The following is a 15,514-nucleotide window of genomic DNA, read 5'->3' on the forward strand; positions in this document are numbered from 1 at the left end:
CCCTGCCTTGAAATGCAGATTCACAGGTCATCCTATTGGGTGGGGTGTGCTAACTCCCTTGCCAGAGCAATCTTTGTTTCTGTCCACCCGAGAGCAAAGGCTCTCACTCTTTGAGGTCAGAAACGTGTCTGGTCGTAGCAGGCTAGTTGGAACTAGTCAGCCAGCACACGAGTAGTGGTAGGTTTTTTCAGAGGGAACCTCAAAGGTGCCCTGTAGTTGCCTGTTTTAATAAATCAATCACTGGAATGAGTGAGGGGTTAATAATATGAGATGCTTGCTAGCAAACATCCCTATTTTCAGTGAAACCATCATGTAGCTGGGGAACTCGTATTGACCTGTGTCCAGCACATGTACTTAAAATGGCTGCCCTGTTCACTCACTATGTCTAAGAATTGACAAAGACATAGCAGGGGCATATCTGCTCTTGCAGTTATGCCCTCACATGTAATATGATGAACCCTGCCTTAGGGCTGTAAGGCCTTCTGTAGGGGTGATTTACAGTCTTGCAGTGTTAGAGGACATGGCACACAGGATGTGTGCCATGTTGTGTTTTCACTTTTAGCTGCACCAAGACATGCAGCCTGCAATGGCAGTCTGTGTGTGCTGAGTGAGGAGTCTGTGAGGGTGGCACAATACATGCTGCAGCCCTTGGGGACCCTCCTTGGTACCCATGCCCTAGGTACCAGGGGTACCATTTACTAGGGACTTATAGTGGGGGGCCAGAGGTATTGCTAATTGGGGGAACAACTGCACAGTGTTGGGGAAAGAGATCTGTCACTGGGGACCAGGTTAGCAGGAATCCAGTGCATTTTCAGTCAAAATTACTCCAATTACCAGGCAAAAAGTGGGAGTGACCCTGTCCAAATGGTGCACTTTTCACATTACATTGGGATGGAATTAATTAAAACACTGAAAACAGATTTGGCATGGGTTGTGAGAAACCCCCAACACCTAGCCCAGTGATAGTCCTACGTTAACTCTCACACCTATACATGGTTTTTCAGTCTTGCTGTACATTTCATTCAGCCACCCACTGCATTTGTTTATTGTTTGGTGGAATCTGCTCTATTGATAATATTGCTATTGTCAGATTAACACTTGATATTGCAATTGTTAATTAGCAGTTGTGTAGGGCAGAATCTACCACTGGTATAGCAATGTAGTGCCGTTCAGTATGGTCACTCTTTTCCTTTATATCCTTCACAATAGTCATATACTTCCTATCCAGGCTTGCCTCATGCTTATTCTGTCTCCTCCACTGTGCCTTTAAGAAGTTTTAGGCATTCTTTAAAGCTCTTTTTCTTGGCCAGTCTACCTTCCTTGATCCTGCCATCACTAGCGCCTCAGAGTGGTCCACAATTTCAGACGCAAGCTGACGATATTTTTACATGAAAGCAACGTAAAAGTGTTGAAATCACCAAAGGTTACTGGTTTGTTACCCTGTTTAGGAACGTCAAGAAAAACAAACATTGGCAAAGTCAACAAAGTTGATGTTTTTACTGCACGGTTTTGATGGTGTTCGGACCCTGTTATTCAGCCACTTGCAGATTGTATAATGGTCCCTCATGAATTCCAGTTGAATCAGAAGGTCACCCCAACTAGCCAATAGAAAAACGGTGACACCAAAATATTTCTGCGGCTAATCCAAGATGTGCTTAATAATGTTGCAAGCGAATGGCTGACGGTTCCATGGCAACATAATCCAGTCGCTGAAAGACGTTGACACAAAGCCCTATAAAATAAGTTTATAATACACTAGGTTCCCTATGAATAGCACAAGTGCCATTGAACTCAAATGTAACGAGTATTTCTGAGCTTACCAAAGTACTCCCAGGTCTTTGAAAAATGTAATTTAGCAATGGGCATTATAGATATAGAAGGATGTTTTAATGGATGCCAGCTAGCAAATAGGCTACTGTTCAATAGCCGATTTTGGAAAACGTGTTAATCATTTCCTAGATATTTTGCCTTTCCATGTCCTGATACTAGCGCAGGGATCATGGGATTACCATCAGACACCTCCACACATCTATCTTCACCTAGTCACTTACCCCACATGCATGAACATATAGGTGAGAAATCTCCACGCTCGTGCCCGGTGCCCAGGATGGTAGACCAGGGGGCTTGTCATGTACTCTGGGTGGTACGTCTGTAGGACCCACTTGTTCATCCTTGCTCCATAGCACAAGAAAACAATGATCTGCAGAAAGAAACAAGATTCACTTAAATAGGGTGATCACAAAGAAAAGGATCTTTATACAATTTTGCATAAGGGACGACGGGAATTAGGAGATTCTCTCCTTTGGTGGGCAGGAGGGCCTCGTGCGTTAACGAATGTGGAGTGAGGAAGCTTTGTGGTGAATACATCTGGGGCAGAGAAAGTTTCGAAAGTGAGAGTATGCAAACAAAAACAAAACAAAAACCCTAAAACCCCTAAATATGGGCAATGCGATCCTTAGGCAAGAGCCTCTGTCTTTTTCAAAACTTTCTCTGGTAACTCATGTAAATTTTTACACCATTTTTTTTATTGAAATCAGATAGTTGTGTTGAATTTCCATACTCATTTTTTGGTCATGGCATGCCTTTCTCCACTCATATTGTTGGACTGAGAATACTTTGGAGGTTATATTACAGTGTAACACAAATGGTACTGAGACAGCACCTTGCAAAAACCCTATATTTCCAAGTGAGCGGGTCCTCCAGACCCTCATACATGGCCAAATACATTGACTTTTTAGGAAATCTGGTTTTCTTGTTACATTCCTGCCAACTTGCCTTCATTTCCAAATGTCCTTTTCTGGGACTGATCCTGGAAAATGCTATTCCCTCTCGGATGTCCTGAGGCAGTAGCGGCAACTGAGATCACCCCCACTCTAATCAGAAAAGCCAAATCTTTAAAAATCCTGGTTGATGCCAAACTCTGCCTCAATCTACACAACAAACATATACAGCTACTTCTCAGCACTGCCTGTGCCAATATATCAAGCCCGTGGTGCAGCATTAAGATAATTTCGTGTTTTTGCAATAAGTCGCAATGAACATGAACTGCTGCACCCTATTGCACTAGGACACTACTTGGCCACCACTATTGGTCTTCTCCGTGTTTAGCGAAAGCAGGAAATGAATGAGCGAATTAAATGGCTTTCCTGATGTTTCCTTTCAGAGCCTTCAGAGGATGGAGCCGATCGTGACTTGCCTGTGACAGGCGCATGCAGCAAATAGTGTAAATTAATTTCAAACTGCATTTTTAAATACCAACATTGTAATTGGATTAATGAATACAGCAAATTGAGACAACGATTCTGAAATGTCCTAAAATATCCAAATTGTATTACACTGCATATATAAACTGTTTTGATTTTTAGCTGCAAACAAGCATTGGCATAGGCAATATGTCTCGCCTATTGTGAGATCTATTGGCTTTGTAAATGTTTTTTTCAGCCATGCTGTACAGGGCCTTGGCTGTGTTTACCAGACACTTTATCACATTTAAGAGGTTTCTGTGAAAAGTACATTTGTACAACGAGAGTGGATGCTTAGGAATGGGAATACGAGGGGAGAAGGGAAGGCAAACAAGCGACAAAGGCGCAAGCAAATACGCGAGAGGGGGCACAGGGCAAGCAGAAACAACAAGCAAGCAATGACGCAAGGGGAAAGGCAGGGGGGTGGAAGCAGCAATGATGGGCATGGGTGTGGGACGGGGACAAGGAACAATGGCCAAGCAACGACATGGTAGGGTGAAGAATTTTTAAAAAAGTACCTCAGTCCCAGCGTGAGCAGCGGAAGGACACTTATCAAAAATACCAAGCAACCGGTACTTGGTCCACGCTGCACGTAAGGGAGAACCAAATGAAGAGAAAGTGAAACCAGCACACGCTGACTAAGGCAGCAAATAAGAGTGACAATGAAGCCAATGAATGGTAAGCAACAGGCAGGCTCCAGGCCCCCTTTATGTTAACAAAAGTCTTGCAAGTGTCAGCACATGCGCTGTTACAGGCGAGACCTAAAAACATGAAGCCCCCCCTCAAGCAGAAGTGATGACATGGTACTCAAACGGTTCATTTAATTGGTAATGCAACGTAATGATAGCCATCTATGCCCAGTAGGCTGATACCTTGTATTGTGTGCATTTCTCCCCAGGACCCCTTAACATCCACTGAACACTTTAGACAGACCATATGACATGCATCCACACTTCTTACATATGCTTCTAGCTGACTAAGGAAATGTAGCTACCATGTTGGAAAGCCACCAAAACTGCCAGAAATGCAATAAGGTTGTGTCAACGGCAACACAAGTACCAAAAATCACTTAAAATAGCATGCACTTAAACAGAAATTGAGTGTGAAAAGCAGGATTTCAAGAGTTTATTCAATCGGTATCTGTTTAATCTTTCTCTGAAAAACAGTTCTCCATTATATTTCTCCATTATATTTCTTGAAAGATGCCAAAGGTTTTGCCAAATAGTGTAACATTGTTTTGTAGAGAGAGTATCACAAGTGTTCAACTATTCATTTAAACTGTATTTCACAATTGAAAAGAAAGCTTTGGACTGTTTGGACTTCGAGGATGAATGTTTAAAATTGCAACCAACGACCCTTGTAAAGGAGACAGGTACGACTGTTCCAAGGTAGCAAAGTTGTCCGCCCACTCCAAACTACGGTATAGACTGCAGTGCTTAGTGCAATGAATAGTGAGTGACAGGAGGGTGCAATGCCCTAAGGCACCCGGTTTCCACAAGGTGTCTGACAGTTACCTGCAAGAATTGAAAAAATCCCGACATTTTACAACTATAAAACTAAAACAAACAATGCTCTAGGACAGTGGTTCCCAACCTTTGGAAGTCTGTGGACCCCCACGTTATCATTACTGAAACCCGGGGACCCTCACTGAATCATCTTTGGAATCCAGGGATCCCTCCACTGAGTCATTATTGAAAGCTGGGGACCTAATCTGGTAATATTCTTTAATTTTCTAAGCAGTCACGGACTCCCTGAGGAGTCTTTGCAGACCCCCAGGGGTCCCTGGACCACAGGTTGGGAACCACTGCTTTAAGGTTGGTCTATGTTAGGTGAGTGTGCTAGCACGAAGAGAAGATTCTTGCTTTTCTTCACATGTATTTGATCTTGATTTCCATGTGGATTTATTAAACACCCATCACGTTTTATCTCCGCTGGACTTTCTCAAGGCTTGGAAGAAACTGAATTCACATCGGCAGGGGGCCTAAGGTAGCTTGGCCTTTTATCCTGTTGTTGCTGAGTGAAGAAGGTAAAAAAACACGAACTAAACTTAGAGGTTTTTTACAGTGGGTGGATCCATAAAAAGTCTGGTCCTAGTCCAGTCACTGAGCACTTTATCCATTAGGCATCGAATGTCTATGGCAAGCACTCTTCAAGCAGTAGTAGGGGCAGACGTTACCCATTGTAACAGAAATCGCGAGAGTAAAGAAAGTGAAGAACATTTATCTGCAGAAAACTCTAGAGCGGATTTAGTAACGGACTCCTGCTTGATGTATTCAGCGAGCTTTTAGCCTTGGATTACCTTAACTGAAGTAAACGGGCTCAAATATAAGTTAGCGAAAGGAGCACCAGGTTGGAAACATGTAGTCTTTCGTGACCTGAAGGCACCTAGTACCTCAGTTGAAAATGGAGTCAACTTCAGAAAGCTTATGGAATTTAGAACTCAGCAGCAGTAAATGCCTGACATGGTGAAACATAACGTAAAGTGTTGTAATTTCCACAGCAGGGACGTGTATGCATGTATAATAATCTATTTATTAAAAGTGCCAACGAGAAAATGTTAATTTTATTGCTACTACTCTGTGTACAGTAACTGTTAGAAATGGGGTTTTTGGTTGGCAGTCAGGTTGCCCTCTGTCCAAGCAAGAACCCTCACTCTAGTCAGGGTAAGTCACACACAATCCAAAATCAGCCTGTGCTCACCCTCCGGTAGCTTGGCACGAGCAGTCAGGCTTAACTTAGAAGGCAATGTGTAAAGCATTTGTGCAATAAATCATACAACACCATAGCATAACACCACAAAAATACACCACACAGTGTTTAGAAAAATATATAATATTTATCTGGGTATCTTCAGGTCAAAACGATCAAAGTTGCAAAACGAATTTGTAAAGATATCACTGAAAAGTGATAAAAAGTGTCTTAAGTCTTTAGAAAGTAAACAAAGTCTCTTTCAAACACAAAGTACCTGGTTTCTGGTGGAAAATCTCCTCAGAGGGCCACAGGAGAAGAGGTGCGTGGAAAACTGGTGTGTGCGTTGATTTCTCCTCAGCACACACGGACTTGCGTCGTTATTTTCCACGCGGGGAGTCGGGCGTCGTTTTCCGGCGCGCGGACAGTCTCTTACTGTGGTTTGCGGGGAGTACCAGATGTCCCGGGTCTGTGCGTGGATTTTCCTGCTTGTTTTCCGGCTGTGCGTCGTTCTGCGGGGCTGCGTGTCGAAGTTTCGATCTCACGGCAGGCGTCGCGTCGATTTCTCCTGCGGAGTCGGGCGGCGTTGTCCTTGCGAGGCCGTGCGTCAAAGTTTTGATCTCACGGCAGGCGTCGCGTCGATTTCTCCTGCGGAGTCGGGCGGCGTTGTCCTTGCGAGGCAGTGCGTCAAAGTTTTGATCTCACAGCAGGCGTTGCGTCGATTTCTCCCGGGAAGTCGGGCGGCGTTGTCCTTGCGAGGCTGTGCGTCAAAGTTTTGATCTCACAGCAGGCGTCGCGTCGATTTCTCCCGGGAAGTCGGGCGGCGTTGTCCTTGCGAGGCCGTGCGTCAAAGTTTCGGTCGTCCCGAAGACGTTGCGTCGATCAGCATCGGTGTGCGGCGTTTTTCTTGCAGCGGAACAAGCTGTGCGTCGAAAAGTTCGGCGCACGGAGCGTCCAAGAGGAAGAGAGAAGTCTTTTTGGTCCTTAGACTTCAGGGAACAGGAGGCAAGCTCTATCCAAGCCCTTGGAGAGCACTTTTACAGCCAGACAAGAGTTCAGCAAGGCAGCAGGCCAACAGCAAGGCAGCAGTCCTTTGTAGAAAAGCAGACAGGTGAGTCCTTTGAGCAGCCAGGCAGTTCTTCTTGGCAGGATGTAGTTTCTGGTTCAGGTTTCTTCTCCAGCAAGTGTCTGATGAGGTAGGGCAGAGGCCCTGTTTTATACTAAGTTGTGCCTTTGAAGTGGGGGTGACTTCAAAGAGTGTCTAAGAAATGCACCAAGCCCCCTTTCAGTTCAATCCTGTCTGCCAGAGTCCCAGTAGGGGGTGTGGCAGTCCTTTGTGTGAGGGCAGGCCCTCCACCCTCCCAGCCCAGGAAGACCCATTCAAAATGCAGATGTATGCAAGTGAGGCTGAGTACCCTGTGTTTGGGGTGTGTCTGAGTGAATGCACAAGGAGCTGTCAACTAAACCTAGCCAGACGTGGATTGAAGGGCACAACAAGATTTTAGTGCAGAGAAATGCTCACTTTCTAAAAGTGGCATTTCTAGAATAGTAATATTAAATCCGACTTCACCAGTCAGCAGGACTTTATATTACCATTCTGGCCATACTAAATATGACCTTCCTGCTCCTTTCAGATCAGCAGCTGCCACTTCAACAGTGTATGAGGGCAGCCCCAATGTTAGCCTATGAAGGGAGCAGGCCTCACAGTAGTGTAAAAACGAATTTAGGAGTTTTACACTACCAGGACATATAACTACACAGGTACATGTCCTGCCTTTTACCTACACAGCACCCTGCTCTAGGGGTTACCTAGGGCACACATTAGGGATGACTTATATGTAGAAAAAGGGGAGTTCTAGGCTTGGCAAGTACTTTTAAATGCCAAGTCGAAGTGGCAGTGAAACTGCACACACAGGCCTTGTAATGGCAGGCCTGAGCCAGGGTTAAGGGGCTACTGAGGTGGGTGGCACAACCAGTGCTGCAGGCCCACTAGTAGCATTTAATCTACCTGCCCTAGGCACATGTAGTGCACTCTACCAGGGACTTACAAGTAAATTAAATAGTCAATCATGGATAAACCAATCAGTAGTACAATTTACACAGAGAGCATATGCACTTTAGCACTGGTTAGCAGTGGTAAAGTGCCCAGAGGTCAAAAGCCAACAACAACAGGCCAGAACAAATAGGAGGAAGGAGGCAAAAAGTTTGGGGATGTCCCTGACAAAAAGCCCGGTCCAACATGACCCCCTACCAGCCTAAAGCCAGGGGAGAACAATCACTATCCGGATGTACTTCCCTGTTTGAGGCGACAGAACAAGGACCCAGGCCCACAACAGCAGGGCATGCTCCAGTTCTTCCCCTTCCTGACTCTAATTGGATCCCTCTGTCCATACTCTCAGGGCCCACTAAGCCAACCCATGGGGAACCTTTCTCCTTACCTGCGGATCCCATCTGTGCAGCACCTAACCTTACTTTGCTCACAGATGTATCCCAGGAGCAGGATAGTACCACCATGATCAACACAGTGGTGTTGCCCACTCTACCCCCGGGGTGTGACACTTGTCCCCTCCCCAGGGATAACTCTGTCCACCCGGACAGCAAGCCACAGTGATTACTGCCAGCTGCCAGGGATGAGAGCCAGGCCCCAGGCCTCTCAAAGCTCTCCACCCACTGTGGCTGTGGAGAGTGGGGGGCGGTAGCCCCAGGTGCTGGGCACCCTTTAACCACTCTCCCCTCCACCAGGTCAGGGATGACAGCCTGAACCTGGTCCTCCCCTCTTGGGCTCTGTACCCTCCCTCCTGGAGCAGTACCCCCAGAGTCCAACATGGTCAGGGTGCTTACAGAAGTCGCCCTGTACCATTCCTCCACCAGTGCAGGGCTGTTAACCTGCAACTGGCCCTCCAACCTGGGGTCTGTACCTTCAGGTTGGACTAGGGCCCGGGGTGAGGCTTCCCTCCCCCTGCCCTCCCTTCTGGGGTCCAGCACCCTCCAACTAGGAGTGGCCTCCTCAGAAGACAACATGGTAGGGGCACTGTTATCAGTAGCCCCTCCCTCCAGGTCCGGGGGGACACCCTGAACCTGGTCTTCCAGCCCAGGGTCTGTACCCTCAGACTGGATCACTGCCTGGCAAACCAGGACTTCCTGGGAGGCACACCTACCCCCCCACCAGGTCAGAGTTTAACCTCTGCACCTGACCGTTCAACTCAGAGTCACCACCCTGAAGCTGAACAATTGCCTGGCACGCCAGGACTTCCTGGAGGGCACACTGACCCTCCACCAGGTCAGAGTTTAACCTCTGAACTTGGCCATTCAACTCAGAGTCACCACCCTGAAGTTGAACAATTGCCTGGCGCACCAGGACTTTCTGGGAGGCACACCTACCTCCCACCAGGTCAGAGTTTAACCTCTGAGCCTGGTTCCCCAACCCAGGGTCACCACCCTGAGGTTGGGCAATTGCCTGGCACACCAGGACTTTCTGGGGGGCACACCTACCCCCCACCAGGTCAGAGTTTAACCTCTGAACCTGGTCATCCAACCCAGAGTCAACACCCTGAGGTTGGACAATTGCCTGGCACAGCAGGACTTCTTGGGAGGCACACCTACCTCCCACCAGGTCAGAGTTTAACCTCTGAACCTGGGTATCCAACCCAGAGTCACCACCCTGAGGTTGGGCAACTGCCTGGCACACCAGGACTTTCTGGGAGGCACGCCTACCTCCCACCAGGTCAGAGGTTAACCTCTGAACCTGGTTCTCCAACCCAGGGTCACCACCCTGAGGTTGAACAATTGCCTGGCATGCCAGGACTTTCTGGGGGCACACCTACCCCCCACCAGGTCAGAGTTTAACCTCTGAACCCGGTTATCCAACCCAGAGTCAGCACTCTGAGGTTGGACCACTGCCTGGTACACCAGGACTTTCTGGGGGGCACACCTACCCCCCAACAGGTCAGAGTTTATCCCCTGAACCTGGTTAGCCAACCCAGAGTCACCACCCTGAGGTTGAACCATTGCCTGGCAAGCCAGGACTTCCAGGGAGGCACACCTACCTCCCACCAGGTCAGAGTTTAACCTCTGATCCTGGTTCCCCAACCCAGGGTCACTACCCTGAGGTTGGGCAATTGCCTGGCACGCCAGGACTTTCTGGGGGGCACACCTACCCCCCACCAGGTCAGAGTTTAACCTCTGAACCTGGTCATCCAACCCAGAGTCAACACCCTGAGGTTGGACAATTGCCTGGCACAGCAGGACTTCTTGGGAGGCACATATACCTCCCACCAGGTCAGAGTTTAACCTCTGAACCTGGGTATCCAACCCAGAGTCACCACCCTGAGGTTGAATCTTTGCCTGGCATGCCAGGACTTCCTGGGGGGCACTCTCACCCCCCACAAGGGACATACCGTCCCCAAGGGCCACACAAGAGTCTGGTTGGCGCAGGTCTCTCGACCTCTGCCCATCCGGAAGAGTCTGAGTTTCCCCCAAACCAGAAACGGTTTCACCTGGGTCATTCCTGGGGGGCTCTGCTCTCAGAGCTGTCCCCTGACTCTCAAGGTCCTCCACTGGGGTCTGCAACCCCCTCTCAACCCTATGTCTGGACTTCTGCACCCCCTTACTAGGAGGGGTACTGCCAGACACCAAAACTGTTGGGATGCTGGCTACAGTCACCCCCCCAAGTTCTTCTGACACTGCGGGGCTTCCCTCAAAAGGTGGCCCTACGGTACAGGCTAGGCTTCCCTCCTGGTGTTCCCTCATGGAACCCTCTAGGACCTGGGACCTACCTGGGACACTTCAATCCTTTCCCACCTCACTCGGTTGGGAACCACCTAGACCACTCCCTTCAGGAGCACCCCCAAATGCCTCTTCAGACTCTCTGGTACTCACCCAGAAGTCTGCCTCCATTGTAAGTTCCCTGGGGTCAGAGAACTCACACTCCACCTGGTGTTGGCGTAGCTCAGGAAAATAAGGACCAGACATATGCTCTCCAGCAATTACATCATTCTGCCCTTCACATGTATTAACCACAGTACCCTTCACCCAACCACCCAGTAACTCAACCTTGGAAAAGCACTCTACCTCACCCTCCTGAGACTGGTGAGACAGTATCTGTCTGTCCCTGACACTCAACCCATACTCTTCTGGGATGTCTCTACACTCTATATCCAGGACGTCCACCAGGGGGGAACCCTTTTCTCTGTCACTCTCTGCTAGAGTCAGTAAAGTGTCCCTCCCCCCAGTAGGAATATGACTCCCTGTGCCAGTTCCCCAATCCTTCTCAGGGACCCTGTGCATAACGGGAACTACCTCATACCCTTGAACCGCCTGGGGTGTGTCAACTCCCTTCTTCAAGTTGGGCACCACATCTCTGGGCTTGTGCCCTTCTTCAGCAGTACTAGATGCAAGATCTTTGCTGCCACCATCTGAACTGGACTCAGCCCTTCCGGCCTCCAGTTTCAGCTCTTTACAGCTCAGCTCTTGAGCTGCAATCTTTTCTTCTTCCAGGGCTAAGAGTCTTTTTGCCTCAACCTCTGCAAGATACTCCTCTAATTGTTGCTCCTGTCGCCTTTGACCTCGGAGCCATTCATCTATTTCTGGGTCACTGTCCAAATCTGAGTAGTCTTCCTCCTCAGGTGCGTAGTCCTCCTCCTCATCTGAGGGGTACTTAGTCATTTGGTTTCTTGCTGCCTCTCTCTCTGCCCATCTTTCCTCCCCCCAGACTATGTAGTGATGTAGCATCTCCGCCTTAGTAGATCTCCTTGCTACAGAAAGGCCCCATTTTCTGCAAAGCTTCCTTAGGTCAGCCTTAGTGAGGTGGTCAGTACGAACAAAGAATGAGTAGGTACACAATCCCATTCTGATAAGATTTTACCAGGAAGAACCAAAATCCCAAGTCCAAAAATATCAATAGTATATCCAGGAGGACATCAGAGAACCAAAAGCCAAAAAAGATGAAAAATCAAGTTGACCTTCAACTGTGGGTAGGTAGTGAAATACTTAGCTACTGTATGTCACTGCACAAACACAAGTCCTATCCTCACCGCTGATCACCAATGTTAGAAATGGGGTTTTTGGTTGGCAGTCAGGTTGCCCTCTGTCCAAGCAAGAACCTCACTCTAGTCAGGGTAAGTCACACACAATCCAAAATCAGCCTGTGCTCACCCTCCGGTAGCTTGGCACGAGCAGTCAGGCTTAACTTAGAAGGCAATGTGTAAAGCATTTGTGCAATAAATCATACAACACCATAGCATAACACCACAAAAATACACCACACAGTGTTTAGAAAAATATATAATATTTATCTGGGTATCTTCAGGTCAAAACGATCAAAGTTGCAATACGAATTTGTAAAGATATCACTGAAAAGTGATAAAAAGTGTCTTAAGTCTTTAGAAAGTAAACAAAGTCTCTTTCAAACACAAAGTACCTGGTTTCTGGTGGAAAATCTCCTCAGAGGGCCACAGGAGAAGAGGTGCGTGGAAAACTGGTGTGTGCGTTGATTTCTCCTCAGCACACACGGACTTGCGTCGTTATTTTCCACGCGGGGAGTCGGGCGTCGTTTTCCGGCGCGCGGACAGTCTCTTACTGTGGTTTGCGGGGAGTACCAGATGTCCCGGGTCTGTGCGTGGATTTTCCTGCTTGTTTTCCGGCTGCGCGTCGTTCTGCGGGGCTGCGCGTCGAAGTTTCGATCTCACGGCAGGCGTTGCGTCGATTTCTCCTGCGGAGTCGGGCGGCGTTGTCCTTGCGAGGCCGTGCGTCAAAGTTTTGATCTCACGGCAGGCGTTGCGTCGATTTCTCATGCGGAGTCGGGCGGCGTTGTCCTTGCGAGGCAGTGCGTCAAAGTTTTGATCTCACGGCAGGCGTCGCGTCGATTTCTCCCGGGGAGTCGGGCAGCGTTGTCCTTGCGAGGCCGTGCGTCAAAGTTTCGGTCGTCCCGAAGACGTCGCGTCGATCAGCGTCAGTGTGCGGCGTTTTTCTTGCGGCAGAACAAGCTGTGCGTCCAAAAGTTCGGCGCACGGAGCGTCCAAGAGGAAGAGAGAAGTCTTTTGGTCCTGAGACTTCAGGGAATAGGAGGCAAGCTCTATCCAAGCCCTTGGAGAGCACTTTTACAGCCAGACAAGAGTTCAGCAAGGCAGCAGGCCAACAGCAAGGCAGCAGTCCTTTGTAGAAAAGCAGACAGGTGAGTCCTTTGAGCAGCCAGGCAGTTCTTCTTGGCAGGATGTAGTTTCTGGTTCAGGTTTCTTCTCCAGCAAGTGTCTGATGAGGGAGGGCAGAGGCCCTGTTTTATACTAAGTTGTGCCTTTGAAGTGGGGGTGACTTCAAAGAGTGTCTAAGAAATGCACCAAGCCCCCTTTCAGTTCAATCCTGTCTGCCAGAGTCCCAGTAGGGGGTGTGGCAGTCCTTTGTGTGAGGGCAGGCCCTCCACCCTCCCAGCCCAGGAAGACCCATTCAAAATGCAGATGTATGCAAGTGAGGCTGAGTACCCTGTGTTTGGGGTGTGTCTGAGTGAATGCACAAGGAGCTGTCAACTAAACCTAGCCAGACGTGGATTGAAGGGCACAACAAGATTTTAGTGCAAAGAAATGCTCACTTTCTAAAAGTGGCATTTCTAGAATAGTAATATTAAATCCGACTTCACCAGTCAGCAGGACTTTATATTACCATTCTGGCCATACTAAATATGACCTTCCTGCTCCTTTCAGATCAGCAGCTGCCACTTCAACAGTGTATGAGGGCAGCCCCAATGTTAGCCTATGAAGGGAGCAGGCCTCACAGTAGTGTAAAAACGAATTTAGGAGTTTTACACTACCAGGACATATAACTACACAGGTACATGTCCTGCCTTTTACCTACACAGCACCCTGCTCTAGGGGTTACCTAGGGCACACATTAGGGATGACTTATATGTAGAAAAAGGGGAGTTCTAGGCTTGGCAAGTACTTTTAAATGCCAAGTCGAAGTGGCAGTGAAACTGCACACACAGGCCTTGCAATGGCAGGCCTAAGCCAGGGTTAAGGGGCTACTGAGGTGGGTGGCACAACCAGTGCTGCAGGCCCACTAGTAGCATTTAATCTACCTGCCTTAGGCACATGTAGTGCACTCTACCAGGGACTTACAAGTAAATTAAATAGTCAATCATGGATAAACTAATCAGTAGTACAATTTACACAGAGAGCATATGCACTTTAGCACTGGTTAGCAGTGGTAAAGTGCCCAGAGGTCAAAAGCCAACAACAACAGGCCAGAAAAAATAGGAGGAAGGAGGCAAAAAGTTTGGGGATGTCCCTGACAAAAAGCCCGGTCCAACAGTAACTTTATAGAAAGCCAAACACAGATACAGGGAGAGAGAGAGAGAACAAAAGTGTACCTGCTCATGCTTGTGCATGCTCGTGTGCAGGCTTGCCTGTGCTTTGCTCCTACAAAATTAGAACAATGCGAATTAGTGGAGAACTTCATGAGTGTTCTGGCTGCCAGGGTCCCGCTATGTTTGAATGGGGGTGATAGCTTTGAAACAAATACTAAAACAAAGAAGATCTTAATACTGGTCAAGGGAATGTTCGAACGTAGAGAAGGTGGTGCATCTGAATAGAGGATAGTAAAAAAAGTACATTGAGTGTGAGATAGTGTATGGTAAGAGGCTGAAGGAATGTGAATTGAAAAAAAGTAATAGATTAAAGAGAGGGCTTAGTTGAGGTTAAAATAACACCAAAGAAGTGAGAAAAGGTAATAAGAGTAAGTAAGGAGCATAAAAGCAGTAATCAAAAATAGGAGAAGATGGAGCTCGGAAGATGCGAAGTAATTGTTTGCTGCAGGGACTGCACAGGATGGGAATGAAGGGAAAAACGACCCTGTCCTCCAGGAGGAGTTTCATGGTCCTACAGTATGGAAATGATACCCTCCTATATCTTAGTATATCTTCGGGTATCATAGTTTGCTGATTGTATTAGTGCCTCTGAGGACTATATGTCAGTATATTTCTCAAAGTTAATCTAGATATGACTTCTTAGATTTCCTTCACACGTTCAACTGTGTTAGAACAGTTTCGGTTGGTCTGATTGTTGGTCCTGGGCACCACGCCTGCTCTAGGAATTTTCTGGTGTTTGTGTTGGGTTCTTCTGTCAGTTTCAAACCATATTGCTCCTTTCACCAACTATTGTAAATTCAAGTTGTTTTGCTTATATATCCCTTTATCCGCTACTCGACTGCTAACCATCATTCACACTCAGAACATACTGCCCTCTGTCTTTTTGAGTTACATGGTTATCCTTTCAATTTCGGATTCTGTTCAGGATTTGTTGTTTCACCTTCAAAGAACTTGTCTCTGTGTATTCACATGTAGCCAGAACAGAGTCTCTTACCATACCTGCACAGCAGTGGCCTTATCTCAAAAGGCAAACACTGGTGGTTAACACGCTCAGCTCAGTTACCCATGTATTTACCATGAGTGAAACTCAAGTAATGAGACTCACTCACAGTAAAAGTCCAAAATGTGGGCAGTCAAAACCAAACAGTGATTATATTGTTCCAAGGATGTGATGGTTTGACAAAGAGTGTAACGTTTTTAAAAAAAGAACAAAATAAAATCAAGCCTC

The 15,514-nt window shown here is 47.6% G+C and overlaps 1 protein-coding gene across 2 annotated transcripts in view; it reads right to left on the bottom strand.

Annotated features, from left to right (window-relative positions):
* Positions 1–15,514, bottom strand: part of RHBDL1 (rhomboid like 1) — a 271,361-nt gene that overhangs the window by 145,888 nt on the left and 109,959 nt on the right. For both annotated transcript variants that reach the window (XM_069210645.1, XM_069210644.1), the window contains exon 4: positions 2,052–2,200. In XM_069210645.1, the coding sequence (XP_069066746.1) occupies positions 2,052–2,200 (149 nt within the window). The remainder of the gene's footprint in view (positions 1–2,051; positions 2,201–15,514) is intronic.

This window comes from Pleurodeles waltl, chromosome 10, assembly GCF_031143425.1.
Source record: "Pleurodeles waltl isolate 20211129_DDA chromosome 10, aPleWal1.hap1.20221129, whole genome shotgun sequence".
Classification (NCBI taxonomy): Eukaryota; Metazoa; Chordata; class Amphibia; order Caudata; family Salamandridae; genus Pleurodeles; species Pleurodeles waltl.